This window comes from Lissotriton vulgaris, chromosome 3_1 (assembly GCF_964263255.1).
Source record: "Lissotriton vulgaris chromosome 3_1, aLisVul1.2, whole genome shotgun sequence".
Lineage (NCBI taxonomy): Eukaryota > Metazoa > Chordata > Amphibia > Caudata > Salamandridae > Lissotriton > Lissotriton vulgaris.
In genome coordinates, this window is record NC_141689.1 from 367524694 (window position 1) to 367548085 (window position 23392).

At 44.0% G+C, this 23392-nt stretch overlaps 1 protein-coding gene across 1 annotated transcript in view; it reads right to left on the bottom strand.

Moving 5' to 3' along the window:
- OXCT1 (3-oxoacid CoA-transferase 1) overlaps positions 1 to 23392 on the bottom strand; it is a 460447-nt gene that overhangs the window by 19276 nt on the left and 417779 nt on the right. The window contains exon 16 of the mRNA XM_086960586.1: positions 16914 to 17015. Within this exon, the coding sequence (XP_086816712.1) occupies positions 16914 to 17015 (102 nt within the window). The remainder of the gene's footprint in view (positions 1 to 16913; positions 17016 to 23392) is intronic.

A 23392-nucleotide genomic window follows, 5' to 3' on the forward strand; every position in this document is an offset into this window, starting at 1 on the left:
CCAACTACTTTGTATATTTTGTGTCTCATTCTTGTTTAATTTGCATCCTTCGCTGTTCTCTCACTTGCACCGTCACGTTTGTCTCACAATCACGTAGCACACTAAGCCCCCTTGGGTTGCCTTAAACATTTTATGTCTCCGATGCTTTTTCTTCAAACTGTTGTTTGCAAAACTGGTTCCCAAATTGTTTTGTTGAGAATATGTTTCTTAATATATGATGCTATATGCACTTCTAAATCAAATTGAAATCTTGTGTCTCTCTTTCATGTCCCGAACGTTTGTAAGGTTTTGTGAATACGAAGGTTTTCAAATTAAATCCAGTTGAGATATTGTTGCTCCTTACACATTAATGTGTTAGTGAGCATGAAGACATTTAAAACATTACTCTGGGTAGAACTTTTTCTGCTCAGTTTGACCACAAATCAATAAAAGAGGTGTGTGAAGAAAAAGCGTCAGACAACGTGGCAATGGGTGAAAAAGATATCTGGCTGATGTGTATCAGAGGTGCAAGGAAATTACTTAAATACCAGCATCCAACAAAGAAGTAGCAGATTGCCTCCCGAGATTGATAAATGACGGTAACGATGATGAAGCAGGACATACTCATGGGAGCAGAAAGGAAGAGGTTTAGTTGGACCGTGATGGCGAAAGGAGAAGAGATGGAGGAGAAGTGCCATGGTGTTGTGTGTGGTTCGGTGCCTTTATGAAAGAACAGTCTCTTTAGTGGGTGTGAGTTTAACGGAAAACAAATATTCTGAATGGCGGGAGATCACTATGTTATTTTCAGACAATATTTTCAGTGCTTTAAGTTGAAATTAATCACACTAACAAAATAGAAAAGTGAAACCTTTATGTATCCTAATAATTGGCAGTGTGCAATGGTGAGAGTTACAAGACCATCGTCTTCGTACAAAGAAGACTTGGAAGGAACTAAAAATGGTTACATTTCCCTACCTTCCGCATGCTTCTGTAACAGAGGCATTGGTACTTTTCTGGAGCAATAACAAGAGAAACATATTCGAGTTTTGCAAACGAGTGAAAAAAGAAGGTCTATACACAGAGAAGAGGAAGACAGCAAGTAGTGGTTGGAAAGCTGATAGAGCAGTTTATATTTAGAGCTGATACGATACGCCTCTGGAAGCAGTATGCCGCAGACTAGTTGAAGAAGCCCACAGGAAACACCAAGGCATTACTAAAATTGAAACCACCTATAAGGGAGGGTCTCTGCTGACTGGGAGTTGACCTTGAGGATCAAAGGATGACAGGAGAAACCTACAAGAGTATGGGGAGTGATAAGATTGTGAAGGTGGGATCTCAGAGTCAAAATGCAAAATCTAAGGGCTGTAGGAGAAGGTCAGTTTAGACAGAGGCTCCAATGTTAAGTCATCTAGCCTGTCTATTGTTAACGGTCTGTCGTGTCTGTATCTGTATATACCATCGTTCATTGCTCCTGATCTCATTTATTATTTAATTGCCTATCTGTGCTCTATAAAAAAATACATACTAGAGTACATCAAGAAATCCAAAGTAGCTATATTATTGCGAGATCACTATTAAAGTGCCAGAATGTGAAGTAGCTGGTATGTCACTACCAACAGTGTAAAACATGGTTAATGAAAATGTTTCAAAGGGAAGCATTTCCTTCAATAATACTTATAGACAATGAAATTCAATTTGCACCACTGGAAATGAGGACATTTTAAGAAGTTAACACAATTGAACAATATAGATAATGTGTTTTATCATCCTGAAACAAACAGATTATTCTAGCGCCAGAACCATATGTAAAATTAAGGACTAGAGATAGGTGATGATAAGTGAAGGTGATTGAGAAGCAGTTTAAATAGGCAGAACACACAGGTTTAGACAGAAGTCAGGCTTTATGACTGGACAAGTGCTATTTCAAGTGTTGATAGAAAAAAACCTAATACAAGATAGTGTCCTGGAGTGTAAGGGAAGGGAAAAAAATAAGGTGGATGGTGAAATATTGAGGGCATGGGTTGAGTATGGTCAAGCTAAAGCAAAAAGGATTGTTAGAATAAAAATCCCCAGAGTGGTAGAAAAATAAACGATTTGGATTTTTCTAAGTACTGTGTGCACAGTAAAAAGTTACGAGGAAGGAGGTGAAGAATTGATGATCAGTACTGGACAACATGTAGCTGTGAGGACAAAGGAATGTGTGGCATAGGAGGAAAATAATAAGTGTGATAAGGCATTAAACCCCAAAAGATTTGCAATTTGTATTTGTAAAGAGCTTAAAACCAAAAGGCATGAGAGCATTATAGCCGGCAAGAGTACAACAGGGGGAAGGGGGAGGGGGAGAGGACAGAAGCAGTTAGGGTTGTAAAAATAGCAAAGTTTTCACATGCCTACTGAAGACAGAATATGAATTAAGGCTCACAATATGTTCAGGGAGAGTGTTCCATTGCCTGGCTGCTGCTACAAAAAATGCACGCTCACCTCCTATCACCTTCCTGAACCTAGGTAGCAATCACTTTCATCCGCCCTGCCGACCTCAACTGTCTATTAGGGAGATACAGTATGAAGGATGTCTCATATAGCAAGCACCCTGCTTGTTGATGGCCTTATAAATCAAACACATGGCTTTTAAAAGCAATCACCTCCTCACTAGGAGCTAATTGAGAGTCCATAATCCCTCTCCCACTGAAAGAAATTTAGGAATGCCCAACACCAACCAAGGAGCCACATTTTCGATGATCTGAATCTTAGAACGCCAATACTGGTTGGCATTCGGATAAAGGGCCTTACAGTCGTCCAGGTTGGTTGTTATAAGTGCAATGACCACTGAAACTCTAATATCCTTGGAAAGAAAGGGAAAGATCTTCTACAGGCTCTTATTAACCCAAAAGCAACACATCACTGTTCTATTGACCTAGGAGTCAAAAGTCAGCATGTTGTAAAGATCACCTCTAAGTAAGTAAAATCTTTATTTGTGCGAATACTTAAAACCATTGAAACAGTGAAAACATCAGTATTAACCTCTTCGATGCTCATGATGGAACGGTTCCGTCATGAGCGCCGGTTGGGCTGTGCTTATGACGGAACCGTTCCGTCATGGGCCCGTTCGCTCAATAGAACCTTTAGCACAGCGCGAAAATTCGCGCCGCGCTGAAGGAGTTAAATCATCTCCAAATTCGCAAATATATGATTTAAATTTAGATTCCCCTCCCTAAAAGCATGCTTTCACTGCCTGCCTGTCTGCATGCTCTTATCCGCTTTTTCCCCAGGGCCGGTTTTAGAATGTGTCTTCATTCCTGGTTTAGTCTCATGCATATGCACAGTAAGTGCAGCAGGTCTTCTTTTGATTCCCCACATAATCTACACTGGGTTGTTGACTGTGGTCGTTTCCATGGGGCAAATGCAGTAATGGTGGCAGGATGCCCAACCGCACGTGCAGGTATCTTTCCTTTATTGCTCTTGTGAAGTCTGCACCCAAGTATGGTTGTGGGGAACACCTCGAGAGTGACTGTGTGACAAACCAGCTGTTTTTAGCAGAGGTCCCCGGCGCAGATAACGAACTGCATGTCTCAGGCCTCCAATGGTCAGTCCAAACCAAATTCTCTGCCCCAAATACCACAATCTAACTTCTTGGTGTTCATTTTAAGCCAATTCTCCCACATACAAGTGCTGACTTCAACCATACATGACCTGTACGTGTCTGTTACTCCTACCCAGTCACCAGATATTGAAACGATGATTTGTGTATCGTCCGCATAGGACAATAGCTGGAAATCTAAATAAAATAGAAGTTTTGGCAATGGGGCCACGCAAAGGTTGAATAAGGTGGGACTGAGACGGGACCCTTGCAGGATTTCACAAGGAAGCTGGAAAGGCTTCGCGTTGAAGTCCCCACATCTCACCATTAGATTCAAAGACTATGTGAAATAAGGATTCTTAGTTGTTTTTTTAAGGGAAGTATGGCATCTCCCTCATGCCAATATTGGTATGCCCCTGTGATCTACATAAAGAATATTGATGTCGAAGTTAAAAAATTCAAGGTCTGTCAAGCAGCTCCCTGAGAGACTGGCTGTACATTTGGACCCCATTATATATAAACTAACGAACCTCTTGTCTCAAGAAATCATCGTCCTGTATATTGTTAACTTTGGATAGAATAAAGTCATAACCCACTAAGAAGGCATTCCCCATATGTTTACATCAGCACGGTTTCTTCTACTACTGCTAGAGTGGCGTACTTAAAAAATAAAATAAAAATTATGTTTTTGGTGTTTAAAAACAGGGTCCTCAAATCCCACTTTATTAGTATTATATTTTATTTTTGCAGTTTAATATAGCGCTGACATGGCCCGAAGGCATCAGAGCACTTTACATCAAGAAGGATGTAAGGGTTGCAGCAGGTTACATTACTAGTAATTAAACTGAAATGATTACTTCAGTGGATGTCTGCAAGAGTAAACACACAAAACAGCTACAGCAATTGTGCAGTTGAAATACACAATTACTTCATCAATTTAGATGGTAGGGTCAACTAACGAAGGCAGGTCAGATTGCCGTGGAGCGAGTACATACGTCTAGTCGAAGGTGAATTGAGCATTAAAACAAATAAAAGTGTGTATATTATTTGCAGATTATTGTATTACACAATCCAGAAGCAATACAAATTTCAAATAGACGTTATATACATTTCCCTAAGGAATTTCTGAAAGACAGGTTTTTAAAATGTTAGAAATGTTTGAGTACTACCACCACGTTTCTTTGTTTTAAGTGCAGAAAGTGGCTGCTGCTAGTATTCTCATAAAAAACAATTACAAAATAGTACCCTTTGTTTCCAGATGACTCAATTTTATTCTGCATTACTAGGGTATGAAAATAAGATCCACGGGTAGCCATACAGAATATGTGTAGCCATGGCAACATAAAGGCATACACACAAGTTTTAGTTTTAGATCAACAAGCGATTTCTAGCTATCTGTGTAAAAAAGATGGGAATATGAACAAACATTTCAAACAAACGAAAGGCTCTGTTGCTGGTCTGCAATATTCTGAAATTAAGAACTAGTCATAATTTCCTCAGTTTCTGCAATGAATGAATGGAATGCACACCAAAGTACAATTGGTTGGAATTTGTATTTGTTTAGGGATAAGAAAGCTGTTCGAAGAAACCAATACGCGATATACAGAAACTTCAGCAAATCTAGGTGGAAATATTTATATAAGGGTGAAAGTAGTATAGGTCACCTCATCTGTACTCATCCGAGTCAGAGCACCACACTTAACCACGTGAAGTATAGCACACACAAATTTCACTGTCGTTTTTTTACCAAACCAAAAACGCAACTAACATACTTAGCCTATGAAAATTGACTGTATAACGGAACCACACATGCCTTTACCATGTGTCCATTAACTAACACTGCCTTTACCATGCACGTCATTACCATGCATATGTCTTTACTATGCATACCTTTACAACAAAAATGTAAGTATTTCGCAGCTAAGTGAAAACATACATATATTATATATACACATATATTTACACACACACACACACACACACACACATACACACACACATGTATCATCGCAATAGAAAAGGCTGTTAATTAACCTCAATCGTGCCTTGCGACAGGTCAGAAAATCAAATAATAACTTTCCAAATTCCAGGAGCAATTAAGAAAAAATCAATACAACCAATCTATCCCAAACAATAGGTACGTGACACAAAGGGCATGGACAACGAGAAGCTAGCATTGCTGTGCAGGAAGGATCTTCCCCCTCCCAGAAATATGACATATGGATCAACTACAATGCTAAGATGTTAGAGATAATGGACTAAATAGCTCCATCAAAACTTAAATGAATTCCGAATGAAGATAAAAATCCCTGGTTCAGTGGAGCACTAATTGAAGAAAGGCATAAGCTGAGACTAGCAGAACAGAAATGGAAACAACTACCATCATAGTACCAGCTAAAACTGCTAAGAAACACCAGAAATGGCTACAACAAAAATATTCTCAAATCAAAAAAATTATTCTTCAGGACTGAATTGGAGAACACTAAGGGGCCGATTATGATTGCGGAATTTCCGCATCCTCTGGGCCGGCGGAAGCCACCGCCGGCCCAGAGGATGCGGAAAAACCGCAGCGGACCCACCAAAGACCCACCGCCACATTAGGATGGCTGGTGGGTCCTGGTTTCCGTCCGCAGCTTTTCTGCCGCGGTTGGCTTACAACCGCGGGGAAAAGCTCTAATATGGTGGCGGTGTCTCTCAGACACCGTCCACCATATTAGGATGGGCTTCCAAAGATGCTTTTCCGCGGCGGGTTTTCCGCCGAGGAAAAGCATGTGTATCTTCACTGCGGGGGCCCGTTGCGGGCCCCCTAGGTGAAGGGGGGGATGAGGGGTAAACATGGGGGGTACCTATGGTACCCCCCTGCATTTGTATACAGAATTCGGCAGGCACCGCGCGGTGCCTGCCGCTTTCTGCATACAAATGCATTGTATGTATTTTTAACATTGCGGCGGGTGCAGCTTGAAGCTGCACCCGCCGCAATGTTAAAGATATAGGATGTGACCGCCACCCTGGCGGTCACATCCTAATCAGCACAGAGGGAACCCCGCTGCCCATGCGGACGTTCCCTCATACTCAGGGGTCGCGGACAAACTCAAGTCCGTCCGCAATCCTAATGACCCCCTAAATACAGACCTTGGAAACTCTGATTTGGTAAAACATCAATCGAACAAAATGTCCAAAACCACGCTAGAAACAACAAAATCACAAACTAACTGAAGAATTCTCATCATTCTTTACAACAAAAGCCATTTCTATGGAAAATGAACCCAGGACAGCAGCATCTACCCCAGAAGCATCACAACCAATCAAATCAACACTATTTCATCAGTCAGTACGCAAAAACGAAGCTCAATGGTCTACCTTCAAGTTATATTACTACAAAGATAACTCTCAGCAAAATTTGTGTTGTTTAGCGACTAGTTTATCATCCACAGTTGGACATTGATAGTCAATGCTTCCCTATCTCAAGGTTCCTTTCCAGACAGTCTAAAGATGGATCAAGTCATTCCCATCATAAAAAAAACGACAGAGAATCCAGCAGACGCTAACAAATTTTGCCCGGTATCGAAGATCTCCCATATTATCGAAAGGTCCACGGTCCCAAACAAGGAGAGGGCCAGCCCCGGGGGATGGGGTCCCAGGGCTAGAAGTGGCCCGGGAGGGGGGGCCACGTGGTCCCTCAAATGTATTTATTTTTTTAATAATTTTTTTTTTAAAAAGGCCAGCCCGGGGGGGGATGGGGTCCCCAGGGCCATAAGTGGCCTGAGGAGGAGGGCAACGCAGCCCCCCTCCAAAACAATTTTTAAAAAAAGGCCAGGCTTGGGGGGATTGGGTCCCCGGGGCAGATTATGCCTCGGGAGGTGGGGCATGTGGTCCCCTTCCAATTTTTCTTTTTTTAAATTAAGGAAAAGAAAGGGGGGCCACACAGCCCCCCTTCATAAAAATAAAAAAGACCAGCATTGCGCCGGAGGCCCGCCCCCTTCTTGCAGCACTCGGCAAACGTGCCCCCGGAGCGTTTGCAGATGGGGAACTAATTCCCCTTGAGTACTGGAGGTCCCTGGGGGCCAACTAGCCCACCAGTAACCTCCAGTCTCACATCCTATCCTTATAGATCGCCTAACAACATCTGGAATAGCAGGAGTCGTATTGGAGTGGTTTAAGAATTTTTTGAAACATAGGCGTCAAGTGACTACCCTAGGACAGTATTGCTCAGAAGAAAAAGCTCTGACAACAGGGGTACCTCAGGGCTCCAGTCTGAGCCCAACGCTTTTTAATCTTTATATGGTCCCCCTGATCGAACTAATTTTGTCCTTTAAGATTAGTACCATTCTCTTATGCGGACGACACACAGCTGATCTTAGTCCTTGACAAAGACATGGTGAATGCTGAAGAAAACCTTAAAAATTGTCTCTCAGCCACCTTTGAATGGATGAGAACCAACCACCTGAATTGTAATTCTGGTAAAACTGAAATCCTGCCGTTTGGACAACATAATCTTTTTGTCCCAAAACAATGGTGGCCTGATGATGCAGAAGCGCCCCCCAATACTATTAGTGCCGCCCGCAATTTGGGAATTAAGTTTGATGACACTGTCTTTTAAGCAACAGGCGTTGGCTGTGGTAGGCACCTGCTTTAACATCATAAAGGGATTGAGAAAATTCTTTGATCTTCTCCCATTAGCAGCCAGACGAACGGTGGTGGTTGCATTGATAACATCGAGACTGGACTATTGCGACAGCCTGCATGCGGGATCGAATAAAGCAGTCCTACATAGGCTGCAGATGGTCCAGCATGCAGCCGCTCGCCTGGTGCTTAGATGGCCTAGGAAATCCTCTGCAGCGCTGGATGCTCTTCATTGGCTACCTATTCACAAATGCATCTTGTTCAAAATACTAATCATCACTTTTAGGGCCTTCCATTCTCAAGGACCAAAATATCTCCAGAAAGCTTTTAGGCACTACTGCCCATCGTGTAACCTTAGATCCTCAAACGCGAATCTTCTAATTATCCCCAAGTTTAGGCTTGCTACCAATGGAGGGAAATCCCTGGCAGTGATCGGGTCCAGGGCCTGAAACAAACTCCCTCCCCCATTTACGTCAAATTCCTTCTGAAACAAGGTTCAGAAAATTACTTAAGACCTGGATATATAGTTTTGCGGACACAGCGTGCAAAGCGTTAGTTTGAGTGTTAGACCCCACGGATAAGAGCAGTATGACCAGATTACATCTGTCTCTGGTCTTTGAGCACCAAGATGCTCCTTGGAGTGATAGATGCGCTATAAAAATGTTTCTTCACATCACAGTATGCACCAGGGTGCTGCGTTGCATAAAGGTGTTATAAGGCCACGTCCCCACCTCTGCAACGCAGCTCTGTGGCGCTTAATGGAGGTACCTTGTGGGCTAGTTGCACCCCAGGGACCCTCAGGGTTCAAGGGGAGTTAATCCCCCAATGTAAAATGCGCCCGTGGCGCGTTTGCACAGTGGTAAAGGGATGGGGCAAGCCTGAGATGACATGTTTGCAAGCACACCCTGTGGCGCTGTTTACGTTGGGGAATTAATTCCTCTTCAATCCAGAGAGTCCCTGGGGGCCAACTAGCCCACCAGGTAACTCCAGTAAGCGCCCCCCCCCTCCCTTCACCAGTGTGCAAACGCGCCTTGTGGCCCGTTTTAGGAGGTAGTTTTAATCCCCCTGCCCTATTATGTACTAGGGTCTTACAGAGGAGGCCATGGTAATCACAGGGGTACTCCAATGCATAGTGTTCCCTAGTGTATGTAGGTGTTTTAACTCTATTCAAAGTATCTTTTAGCATAGCACTGGCTCTAGGACTGGTTAGTCAGAGTCAGTTACCACCAGTAACCATCTGAAAAAGTTGTGTACAGGATGATTTTGCAACAAGGCCTCTTTCCACTCCTGTTTGTTCTTTCTGCACGTCTTCTTTCTTCCTGCACTTTTCTTCGTCTTTGAGGAAATGTGTTGCTTCTTTCAGCATTTCATTTTCTTCTTTTTGTGTGTTTTTTCTTCTTTCTTCACATGTCCTACCTCTGTAGGCATAGTTAGAAACTAGCATTTAAAACACCTTAGAAATTAACTGAAAGAAACATAGGTTCCAGGCACGTTATAGTTACAAATTAGCATTTACAAAAACCTTAGAAATTCACTGAAAAAACCATAGGTTTCAGGGGCGTTATAGTTAGTTGGACATTTCGCTCGTACAAAACCATTGAAATTCCCCCATTATAGTTAGTTCATCTAACTATAACTCACGCACCTGCAATGCACTGCTGAGGATGTCACATATTACATCACTCATAACATAACACAAACATAATTGTATATTTTTGAAGTGGGCTCACAACAAGCAAACATACCTCCAGAAAAAGCATGAAACAAAAATGGAGCCCTGCGATTACTTGAGGTCGGTTTTTCCTGTGAGTCTTCCCGCTCTCGCTGGAACGAAAGGCTCTTGTGAGTCTCGAGAGCGCTCTGATTGGCTGGATATTGGAATGTTCTAAGTGAAATGGCTGCCATTACTGTTTGGTGTGAAAATTGGAAGTGTTGTAGAAATTATGTAAAAAGCTGTATCGGGGGCCGCAGAAAGGCATGCAGTCCCCCTAGATTTAGAGATGAGGTGTTGACGGGATAACCACTATGAAGATAATAAATATATTAGCTTATAACTAATTTTTACAATCTTTCTGGACTCTCTCTAGATTGTGAATAGTAAAAAAAAGAATAAATGAGTTCTCAATACACTCTGTTAGCAGGAATACATATTGTGATTTTTGTAAGGAAGTGTCTAAGATACAGGTACTGTGATGATTAGAACATTACTCTTTTAAAAAAAGTTAAGATCTCAACAGACTCTTGCAGGATTGTGAAAATTAGGAAGGAGTATGTTATGTATGCACACTTGTTACTGTATTAAGGAGTTTTACTGAAGATGGTGTTTATCAAACACTGATATTTATGCTCATTGGACTCAGAAAAGCTGTGCGTAGCGTTAAGGCTCATCCAAATACCCTACTACGCACAGCCATCATCTGAGATAGAGGTCAAAGGAGAGCCCAGTCCCACACCTTACTACACAAACCTATCATTACAGAAAGAGGTCTCAGCACAGACGCCAGTTCCTCCACACACCCTACTATGCACATCCGTCATCTGAGAGATCGGTCTGAAAGGAGAGAGCAGTCCCTCCCCACACCCTACTATGCACACCCATCATCTGAGAGGTCTGAAAGGTGACGCCAGTCCTTCTCCATACCCTACTATGCACACTCATCATTACAGAGAGCGATCTCACCAGAGAATCCAGTCTCTCCACCACCCTACTAACCACACCAGTCATCTGAGAGGGAGGTCTACAATTAGAGGGCACACCCTCCACACACCCTACTATGCATACCAGTCATCTCAGAGAGAGGTCTGAAAGTAGACGCTAGTCCCTCCACACACTACTACGCACACTCGTCATCTGAGAGAGGGGTCTAAAAGGATAGGGCAGTTCCTCTTCACACCCTACTACACACACCCACATCATTAGAGACAGGTCTCAGCAGAGAGAGAAAAATTACACATCAAAACCAAATTGGTGGTGACATGTCTTGATATTAGAATTACAATAACTGAGCAAATAAACAATTTCTATTGAATATTTATCTGTTTAATACTCAAGGATTTTGCAAACTGTCAACCATATCTTGTTTTAATACAATAAAAACATTCTTTTACTAAAATAATGTCATAACACAACATATTATAAAGCCATTTTACCATATATACACTCACAAAAATTATTTACTTTAAAAAAAAACCTCTAGAAATTCACTTAAAAAACAATGGTTAAAGTAACGTTATAGTTAGGTGTAATAAAAATATATGTTTTTTGTTTTAAAAAATCCCTAGAAATTCACTTAAAAAAACAAAGGTTAAAGTGAAGTTATAGTTAGAGGAATTCCTCAGTGACAACATTAATGTTTTAACCAAAAAATAAAAAGAATACAGATATTTACCAGTCCTAGTTAGCAGCGCTAACTATACCTTGAACCACCACTATGTACTGCTTATGACCTCACATAGGACAGCCCTCATGACATGTTCTATGGCATCATTTATGACATAACTCAAATGAAGACTGTTCAAGGTGATTGCCCTTCACACAAATGGGAGTCCCAGCAAATTCATCCCACTATCAGATCCTTTTAGAGATTGCAAAAAACTCCAAAGCAACATCCAGGAATGCCAACTGGTAAAATGTTAAAAGTTCATGATTATACCAGTAGATGAACACTGACCATTGTACTTCTTTTGAGGGATTTTGATTTCTTACTAATTTGAGAGGGGCGTACCCCAACTTAATAAAGCAAAATTGGTGTAAATGATCAAATCAGATAGGCATTCTATGAGGGATAGGGTCAGGAAACCTCTGTAGGTGCTGTGAGGCAATGCTAAAATCTCAGCAGGAAGTGGTGGGCGAGATGTTCTCTCAACAGAGCTGTTGGTGATAGAATCAAACCACTACCAGTGGAGTAGGAGTCTGGTCGGGACTGCTACAGGAATGTGTGCTGCCTGCTTGAGCTTGACAAAGTGACACGTGTAAACGCCAAATTTGGTGACCTAGATTGTCACCAGGAATGAAGTCACTGTGAATACATGGTTGCCGCTAGTGTGTCGGCAACTCCATGTGTGTCCAGGAGGGAGAGAGCAACTGTTGAAGGAGAGGGCAACCACTGAGTTAGGACCCCTGCTTTTAGTTTGTCATGCTGGGGAAGGTAAGAGGAAGACTTACCAAACACTGCAGCAGCCAGGCGAGGATGTCTGACATTGACGTAGCAGTCGGAGGATGCATGGAGGTTTGGGAATGGCTAGGATGTAGTAACTGATAGAGCATACGTTGGAGCGAGAATGTATCAGACAAAGGTATGAAAGGGGTAGGATAGGTACAGTGCACAGACTTAAATAATATGTACAAGTCTGTATTTGACTCATATGACTGCTTCTGTCTGACATCCAGATGTCAGAATATAGTGATGGCCATGCACATGAGTAAGATGAAGAGTTAGCGGCTTATGTGAGGTCATAAGCAGTGCATGGCGGTGGCGCAAGTTATGGTTAGGTCTTCTAACTGCAACTGGTGAATTGCTGTGTTTTTTGTTTTAGCTAAAAAAGTTAATGTTGTCACTGAAAGATTCCCCTAACTATAACGTTAGATTAACCTTGTTTTTTTCAGTGAATTTCTAGTTTTTTTTTTTAATGATACTTAATGTTTGCTTACCATAGGTTACGCAAGACAAAGCCACCACAGTACACGGCCTTTAGCTGTGTTCAGCGGAGGTTGGTTGAAGTGCCTGGCCTGTAGCCAGACCAAACGGCCAGGCCCCATAAAGGCAGCCAACCCCACACTGCACATGGCCTTCAGTCATACACGGAGGGGGGGTAGACTACAGGGCCTGGCATGCCATGCATGGTGGAGGGGGCTGCCATAAGGCCAACCCCCCACATTGCACATTACCCCATCCCCCAAGACCTGTTCTTTAAAGGAGAGAGGGCCACCCAGCCCCGCTCTCAATATTCTGAATTTGAGCCTCCTCCCTGGACATATTATGGAACTTGGGACACCCAGGACCATTACTAAATATGAAGAGGGGGGCATGTGGACCCTTTTCCGAGTCTCCTATGGCCCTGGGGACCCTTTCCCCAAGGGCCTCGACTACAAATAAAGGAGAGGGGGGCCACGTGCCCACCTTTCCCATTTTCTTAAATCTCAGCCCTTAGGGGACTTTTGAGCCTTGGTAAGAGGGCCGTGCAGCTCCTCTCCCTATTTTTGGGAACTTATTTTCCGGAGGTGGGGTCCCTGAGGTATTTGAGTCTCAGGGAGGGGGCTGTGCAGACCCCCTGCCCTATAAAGTAATTTAAGCACCAGGGTTGGGTTCCCTGGGGCCTCTGGAGGAAGAGATTGGGAGGGCCATGCCCCCCCCTATCAATTTATTCTAATTTCAGCCCAGGGAATGGGCATGCAGCCCCCCCCCCTCCCTTTCATAAATACAAACCCGGGGTGGGCTCCCTGGGGTATAACCTATTGCATTACACCATTCCCACCTCATCTGATCCCACAAGCGTGCCGCAGGATTGCAGCATTTTGTGCCATTTAGTTTTTAGTCCTGGGGGTGAGGCTGGGGGGAGTCCCTTTAGGTCTCCCCATGGGGCCTAGGGGGTCAAGGTAGTTTCGTCAAGATTCATCAAATGGGTCCAAAGATAATAGCAAACCAAAAAAGCACTCTCTATGGAAAAGCAGACCTGACAATAACTACCAAGTGGTGACTGCCACTAGGTAATATATGTAAATGTACATGTATTTATATAGCGCAAATCGCCCACATCGCAGGCATCTATGCGCTTGCTTAGGGAACCCGTCCTGGTATTCCCCTGTAAGATACCCCGGCAGGGTATCCACAAGGTGAAAGCCAGGCATCCCGCCGCGAGGGGCCGTTGTGGAGATTAAGCAAGCTATTGCCCAGAGTCGCAGAGTGTGAACCCGTGAGTTGAGAAGGCACCGGAGCGAGAATTATCGAGTCCGTGGAATTATTGAGCCCAACCCCCGTCGGGGCGGGGAATTGAACCCTGGTCCGGGGCCGATCTCAGCTTCCGGGTCTGCCGCCTCTAACCCCTGAGCCACACTTCTCCTCTATGTATGAGTTTGTGTATGTGTGTGTAAGTATACAAATATACACACACAATGAAGTGACAGGGCATACATAATTAGGGTGTAGTGGTGGTGGACGCAAATAAGGTGCTTTAGAGGTTCAATTGTTGAAGCACTGTTGTACAGTTATGGGGGGGAAGTACTAGGCAGTAGAAGTTCTTGGAAAAAGGCAGGAGTTGAGTTGCTGGGGTTGGGGTATGAGGGTATAAGATAGGGTGTATAAGTAGGGATCGAAGTACAATGAGAAGGACACATTATAAAACATAGGGTATATATAGTAGTAGAGGTGTTTGCTATGGTATGGGTTAGGTTAATTTGCAAATGCAGGAGAGGAGGACAGTGGCAAAAAACCTGTTAAAATTAGGGTGTTGAACAAATCTGAATAAAAGAAAAGTGATACATAGCGGAACATAAAAATAGGCAATAAAGGGGAGGAAGGAGTTTAGAGAGGGAAGTGAACAAAGTGGCTAGAAAGGGAGGAGACTTGGGCTGTCCCCATAAAAGAAACACAGGAAATATAGCTATGGAAAAAGAGATGGAAGGGAATATTTTCCACATAAAAGGTATTCAACAGGATAGCTCCAGTATGGAATTGGCATTCATTTGGAAAAAGGTTTGTGGAAAAGGTTTCTCCAGGGCAGGCTTCACTAATTGTGTTTTTCTACAGAATGATATACTGAAACACCGTCACATGGCAATGAAACAAGCCACCAGACTGTTAAACAAAGCAGATGCTTGAAAAAAAGACACAAAATACATACTGACAATCGTACAATGCAGTCAAAATAAAGTATTTCTTTTAGCTTGCATTGATAAGCGTTCTTCTAATGAAAAGGACTGGCCAAATGAAGTTTTTTATCCATGCCTAATAATGTACCTTCATACAGGAAAAAGGTGATGCATCTTCTATGATAAATGTATTCAACATTTAAAGCCTGCGGTGTACTATAAGCATTATTTACATGTCATAATGGCTTCCAAGATACTAAAAGCTTGATCAAGCAGTTCTTAATTTGTGCAGATCTTGAACGGTGCTTGGCACCTGTACTTCTTAATAATTATACCAACTTAGGACAGCTCACTACAATGTAACGATGCTGCCTATTTTTGAGAAAAGACCATATGAATATTGTTTAAAATTTCAATATGCCTTAAAAGTAAATTCTACTAGCGCGTTTCAGCCCATTCATAAGTCTTTGGGCGATTTGGAATAGTCTAAATGTCACATTTTTAGAAGTATATGGTTAGTAGGTAGTGATGGACGTCACCGTGGAAGAAAGTACTCTATTCAGACTCCCACAGGGTGGTTGTGGGAAGCAGTTTCCAGTACTTTGGGCACCACTAAGGGCAAACGAAAGCAGCTTGGAGGCTGTTGCCGTAGGGCAGGTGAACAGAAAACACTAATGCCTGTGTCCGTCCCCGGCCTCAAAAGGACTGGGGTGAGATATCACAAAAATGCATGGTAAAGGTTCACGCTGTAATGCCACGCGCTGTAAAGATCAATGTGTGCTAATGGCATGCGATGTAACATCCTGCATCCTCCTGAAAGCACTTTAAAGAGCTTTCACGCACCACTGGCTCACCCTCATGTCCACCAACCAACACGAGTGAAGACTATAAACCTACCTCCTGGAAACTACTCTTTATAGTGCCACACCACCAAACCCATGTGGACTGCCTATCAGACGGGGTGCTGCTTAGACCAAGACGTGGTTCCCTTGATTAAAAGTGCCTTTTCTACTCTGGACGCCCGCCATCCTCCCCTGAGGCGGTGCGAGTGTCACCTTGCTTAGCTGAATTCTGGGGAGCCTTTGGTTACCAACACCACCTGAGTTTGTTTGAGCTGGGCTTGATCTGCCCTTCTGGTGATGCCTTTCGTGAGACTTTCTGTGCACGCCATACCCGTAAACCAGCCTCCTCCTAATCGCTCAGGGTTAGAGAGCCCAAAGTTCAGTAAAGGCTGGCACAGCTAAGGAACAGAATTACTGAAAATGGGCTCCTGCATGATGTAGTTACAAAGCAAGTTACAAAAAATCCACTACTACTCTTCACCAGCCCTAGAGTGAGTTCAATGAGGCATCCACAAATTCTTCCCAAGATTAGCGAGGCTCTTTTCTTTTATAGTGCCCTGAACCTCCTATTTAATATTTTCAGAGCTACAGGTGCCAGCTTTGTGTACAACCATGAACAAAGCCCAGACCCCATCGAGCAGCGAAATAACAGGGAGGAAGAAGCTAAATCATGTTAATGGAGCGAGTGGGTCTGAGGGCAGCCCAGCAGGGAGAGTGAGGGGAAGAGACATCACAAGCTACTCGAGGCTCCTCCTCAGCTGAAAAACGGGCTCTCCCCACACTGGCAATACATATTATAAACAGAATAATAGTGTCAGCACGCACGTACTATTTATTTAATACACAGTCGACCATGTTATAAGTGCATTTGATAAATAACCGTATTAATGTGCAAACAATTCACATGATATGTGACTCATCACAATGCAGTACTACAAGAATTACAAAATAGCTAATGTCTCATATATATATATATATATATATATATATATATATATATATGTGTGTGTGTGTGTGTGTGTGTGTATTTCAGAATACATTACTTTAAAATAAAAATAATGACTAAGGAGTTTAAAACACTTACTGCAAAGTCAGCGCCTGTGCTTTTCCTGATGTCATCCACGGAAAGTCCTTCCCAGAGTTCAATTAGAGTCAGCCCCGTATTTTTGTCAACATCAAAAACAGCCTGGAAAAGTGAAAATGTAATTAAACGGTAAGAATTGGTTATTTCTAAAGGTAATTTGCCCAATATCGCTTTCCGTTCCATTTTCAGAAATAACCTTAATCTGTGTTAAAAGGATAACAGTAACAGATGGAAACGTGCATCGTAAACTGCTTAACGACAACATTTTCTAAAACTGGCTGGAAATATAATTGCAGCAATGAAAGCGAGAGGATGAGATTTCCATATGAAGCAGTAATGTGGAAACAAGACTCAAGACTTCTTTTCTAAATATAAGAGACCACAAGCGCTGCTATGATAGAGGATTCTGAATATTGATAAAATAGGTTTTACTACAAATTTCGATCCATTCCTACTATGTGCATTCTCTCTCTCTGTCCCACCTCCCCCCTACTCCCCTGTCTTCAAAGATGCACATTAGGGGCTAACATCCAATACATCGAGAAGCAATACAATTCCCCAACAAATAACATATGGCTGAATCTTCATACCATAGTTTAGCCATTTCTAAGCGAAGTAAATATCAACAGTTTATTATAAATCAAATTATCTATCTCCGAAGTACAGAAGGCGAAGCAAGTCATACTTCGATTGAAACCTATGAACCTGAAGAACAAATTACTTGCCTTCAGTAACGCCTTATCAGGACGCACATTACTTACCATAGTATCATCCCCTGGCGATAAACTGGATCTAAAAAAAATTCCGGAGCAGTTCCCTTGTGATCTAGTAGGTGCTGTAATTTGGCTCTGCATGGCGTCATCCGCGCTGGAATTGACGTGCACAGTGCTTATAAGGCCCTACCCCAGCGCGCTGATGTCAGTAACTTTTCACAACTTTCCACGCCTGAAGCACAGCTCCATGAAGTTCACTGTCCATTAGTGTGGACACTAATGCCCTGAAAGGGGAAAGCCCTGCCCATAGCAAACGTTCGTATACCAGGGAGGATGGGTGGGCAGTAAGAAACCAGCTGCGGTCGGTAATGGGTGCACTGCATCCCCAAATGTGATACAATGCGCGCGACGAAATTCGTTTTATTTATTTATATATTTACTTACCTGTAAAGCTCCGTAATCCATAGATTACTACCCCCCACCCTGCCCCTCCCCACGTCACCGCCCTGCAGGTACACCCATTACCGATCGCAGCTGTGAGAAACATGTGGCTAGACAGAGTCGGTATCATAAGTTAGTGACCTAATATCCGCGCCTGCGCAGTATACTTCAGCAGATTCTAGAGCGCATGCGCAGTTCGATAATAACAAACTCGCTGTCTACGCATGCGCATTCCAGCCGGGATGCTTAGCGCATGCGTACAACAACTTACACTCTCAGTCTACCCATGCGCAGTCTAGCCGGGAGGCCTAGCGCATGCGTACAATAGCGTGGGCGTCCAGTTACTGAAGCGTTTTTCCTCAATATCGGACACAGCTGCAGCCCATTGCCTAATCAGCTTGGGTATAAATAGACATGCGTGCCTAATGTCGGTACCTCCGTTCCCTCTCGGACGCTGGTGTCGAGGTACCGACGGACAGGTAGGGCAGCACTCCTTTAGTGTTAGTTTCTTTCTTTTTAAGTCATCTTAGCGCCAGAAAGTGTTCTCTAAGTAGTGGCTCTACTCTTAGACCCTGGTTCACTAATTCCTGCAGAGTTTTTAGCCATTTGCCTCACATTAGGTTGAGTCTTTTTTCTGTATATAGCTAGGTTTTGTTAGGAGAATTTTTGGGAATGTCAACAATTATTGTTTTTAGTTCCTCTGCTATTTCTCAGAGGTTCTTTTCTCCATTTCCATCCTAAACTAGAGCGGGGCCTCCCTTTTTCCCGAGTGGGTACCGGTTGAGGTGAGGCGTACTCCCACATAATGCTGGGTAAGTTATCACATCTATTCTCACATGCGTGATTTTGTACACGGATTAAATACAGTCGTTTTACTAGCGGGGAGAGACTGTCTCCACCGCACTGTTCGTGTGCTTAGCAACTTGTTCTTGTTTCCCTAATTCTGTTGTACACTATATGTTTTTTTGATTCACGCCTACGTCTCTCTTTTTTAGGAGATACATAAAGTTCTGGACTTCCTACAGTATTCATCTGGGCTCAGAGGAACTGGTAGGACTTATCCAATGTACATAGCGTGAATAATTATTTTGATTTGCAGTCGCAGTTTCCCAATGGTCCTGAAGAAAGCTAAGACCAATAGTCAATACAGCTGAAACATGTCGACCTTCACTCACGTTGCCCATATATAGTTATTATTTCAAACTATTTTGGCAATTTTTAATCTTGACCCGAGCGCCATACTGATTAAAATTAATTTTGGTCCTTGGAGTCAATTTTATCTTTACGTTTTTCACTTTAATTTTTTCCACTTGCACTGCACCCCATTAGCATCACCAGTGAAGCCCAGTTGTCTGTATTCACACCATGATAATCCATCTCTGCACCATGACTAGGTGCACTGTCTGAGATCCGGATTGGTGACATCTCCCACATGACGACATTCCACCAAATGGGTGGGCTGATGGGAATTTCTTTATCAGACCTGGGTCATCACTTCTAGTGTTACTAATGGCCTTGGGGATATAGTTCAGTTGCGGCACACTTACAGTTTCCTGACCAGGCCACTTCTTCGTGTTTTGATAGTTATTATTAGGGCGTGAGTGGTCTTGGTCGTTAAATATAGCCCTTTTTGACCCTCTCCACATTTATCTTTTGTAGACAGAGTCTCTACCAGAAAAGGAGTTACCGATGAAATGCAACTTGTTCATCTGACAGACTTCTGGCCACAGAATCTTTCCCTTAGAATATTAGAATATATACCCAAGCAATACCTCCCAAGAGGTGGGTCTGCGGACCAATTTCACACGGGTAAGTCCTGCTGGCCGGTACGGTAAAATATGCCCATCCCTACGGACCAGGCAGTAGTGTTTGATAAACATGTGAAAGGAAGCCCATAGTCAATACTTAGTAGATTTTAATACTGAGTACGATCCATCGTGAGATGGTCCTCTTCTGCACGGTCCATCTTTTCTTCGCTTTGACATACACCATGAAGAGTTGGTTGTCCACCCGGCACTCTCGTGTGCGGTAAAGGTAGATCGACAATGCTCTTTTTGGGTCGAGATGGTGAAGCTGATCCTCTTCCTTAGAGGTATGAGGCGGGGCATAAAAAGTAGGCAGCATGACGGACTGGCCTACGTGAAAGAGACTAACCACTTTCCGGAGAAAATAAGCCCTAGTACAAAGCAGCAGTTTGTCTGGATAGATATTTAGGTGAGGGTGCTTGGATGACAAGGCCTGAAGCTCAAGGACCCTTTGGTCAGTTGTTACTGTCACCAGGAAGGCCGCCTTGTGGGTAAGAAGCCTAAGAGGACAGTTATGCAAGAGCTCCAATAGAACGCACATCCGGAATGTCCGGATCAGATTAAGGTCTACTGAGGCATAATGAAGAAAGGAGGAAACATATGTTGCAAACCTTACAGGAACCTTTGCACAATACAGGATTGGAAGAGGGAAAGTTGGTCAGGCAGCTGCAGAAAGTCAGATCCAGCTGAAAGGTATCCTTTAACTGTGTCTAGAGTAGAGTCCTGCTAGGCAAGGGAAAGAACAAACAGGAGAACCTGAGAAAGCGAAGCAGAAAGAGGGTCAGCTTGTTTCTCTCTACACCATGCAACAAACTTGCCCCAACGTCAGGCATATGCCATTTTGCTGGAGGGACACCTGGTGCCAGAATAACATTACAGGCTTTGGGCGGAAGGTCAAAAACTGTCAAATGTTGCAGCTCACTCTCCATGCAAGAAGACTGAGCATTGACAGGTTCGGGTGGAGAACCCACCCCGGCTGCAGTGACAGAAGATCCTCCTGAATGGGCAGGCTCAGGATACCAGACTCTTTGTGCTCAGTCTGGTGCCACAAGGACGACTTGGGCCCAGTAGTACCCGACATTCTTGAAAACTCTGGCCAGCAGTGGTATGGGCAGAAAGGCGCACAGGAGGCCTGAACTCCACTTGAGATGAAAATCGTCTCCGAGTGAGAGCAGTCATGGAAACTCCATTGTGCAGAACTGCTGACATTGTACGTTCTCCTCAGTGCCAAACAGTTAGAACCAAGGCTCTCCCCACTGCTGAAAGTGACCTTGCACCTTCAGACGATCTGCAAAACCCACCAGTTCGATGTTATAAACTGCCACGGGGCCAGGTGAATGTGGACCCTGCCTCCCACTGGCTGCCCATGATGGTAAGAGGGCAGACTATAAGGGTTTGGAGGCTGTGGCTGCCAGGAGAATGGTGAACTGGTCAGAGCCACGGGGTTTGTGTGTAATGCTTCTCTGGCCACACAGAGGCTGAGAAGCGTGCGCGCCATGGTGGCTGGATGGATAAAGATGTGGCCGGAAGCCCCATCCCTTGCTGCAAAAGGCAGCTTGAGAGTAAAGACCTGGCCATAGCCCTGCTGTCCTCAAAGTGCTCCAGCCCTGAATCTGTAATGTCTCCAAGGAGATGGGAGCCATCAAAGGGCATGTTCATAAGTGATGTTTGGACATCACTTGGACGTGGAAGTTAGCAGTCCTCAAATAGGCGTGGTGCCATAGGGCCACTGTCAACAAAGCCGCTCTGCCCAGTGAGTCAGCGGTGTCCAGTTCACATATAATGATTAACTTTGTTGCATCCCTCCCATTGGCAACAGCCTGGGAGAGCATGGCCCAGGCCTCCTCCTGAACCGCTAGCAACATCTGCACAACTGTATTCCACAGAGGAGGAGAATAGTGGCCCAAAAGGCATGCAGTGTCACAAACTGCAGTGCCAGGGTGGTGGACGAATACGTTTTCTTGCTTAAGTTGTCCAGCCTCTTGGATTCCCTAGTGAGTGGTGCAGTTTGGAATGCCCCAGGATTTACGTGGGAAGTGGAGGCTTGGACCATCAAGCTCTCTGGGGTAGGGTGTTCTATTAGGAATTTGGGGTCCCTTGTAGTGGGCAGAGGCGGCTGGTTATTATCCTGTTTATAGGAAACCCTGTGTTGGGCTCACCTGGTTCCTTTCAAGTTAACCTCATGCGCGCTAGCGGAATTCCGCTCCTGCGCTGAGATTTTTAAAAACGCATGTTACGTGACGAGCTGGGCTCGTCATCAGCGTGCGAGGAGGCTACACCATGACGAGCCCAGCTCGTCATCAGCGTGGAAGGGGTTATTGAAGTTCCTGGACTCTTCTCCAGATGTCCTTCCAAAGCTGAGAGGAATTACATACCTCACACCCAGGTCTTCCTACCAAAAGGTCTAAATCATTTTTTCTAGTCGAATAGCAGGTTTCAACCCCATTATGGGACAGCACTGTAAGAGTCCTGTTGCTGACAGGGTAATGCCAGTTAGCATAGTGTACTGGAGGTTCACACAGACAAAGTCTAACTTTCTTTACACCACTAAATGGGATCTTTACTCAATAGTATTTGAATAATTTCTGTAGCTTATCCCTAACCAGGGTTAGCATACATAATCAATAATTTCGTTTTTCTCATTCAAACAATTGAAATGAAAGAGGCTTTTATATAGCGCATGGCTACCCGAAGGCATCCCAGCGCTGCAGTGGGTGCTTGAGGGGGGAGGCTTTAAGGGAATAGCCAAATTTTCAGTTGTCTGCAGAATGCCAGATGGTTAGATTCCTTACGAATAGGGAGCTTTAGGGAGGTCCAGAGCTTAGCTGTATTGTAAGAAAAAAGAGCCACCTCTTATGGGCTTTTTGATTCGGAGTACTTCCGCCAGGTGAAGCTCATCCGAGCGAAGTCGTCTAGTAGCCATGTATGGTTTAACCAGATTTTTGGTGATAGGTGGGCCTTTTCGTTGCAAGGACTTGTGCATGATGCAAAGGGCTTCAAAATGTATTCTCTCCTGTACCGGGAGCCAGTGAAGGGAGCATAGGGCAGGTTTTGCGGAGCAGCGTTTTTTTGAGCCTGTGAGCAGTCTTGCTGCCACGTTTTGCACAGTTTGCAGTTTAGCAATCACTGAGTTGGGAGCACCTAAGTAGAGAGCGTTACCATAATCCAACCTAGAGAGGATTAGGGCCTGGATCAGTAGCTTTCTTGAGGGGCAGGCTAGTAGAGGGAGTTTTTTGCGGGTCGTTCTGACCAGCCCGTAGCAAGCGGCAGCAGTCTTCCTTGCTTGAGCTCTGAGAGTAAGATCTTGGTCTAGCCAGATTTCCAAGCTTTTTACCTCCTTCTTAGGCACTGGAGCTGGGCCCATACAGATCGGCCACATAGTATGTGATTTGAGGCTTGCATTGGTTGCCCAGCAGCATGAGCTCAGTGTTATCACCATTGAGCTTCAGGTGAGATGAGCTCATCCAGCTGGCGACTTCCTTGAGGCAGTAGCACAGATCCGTGGCCAACTGTTCCGCCT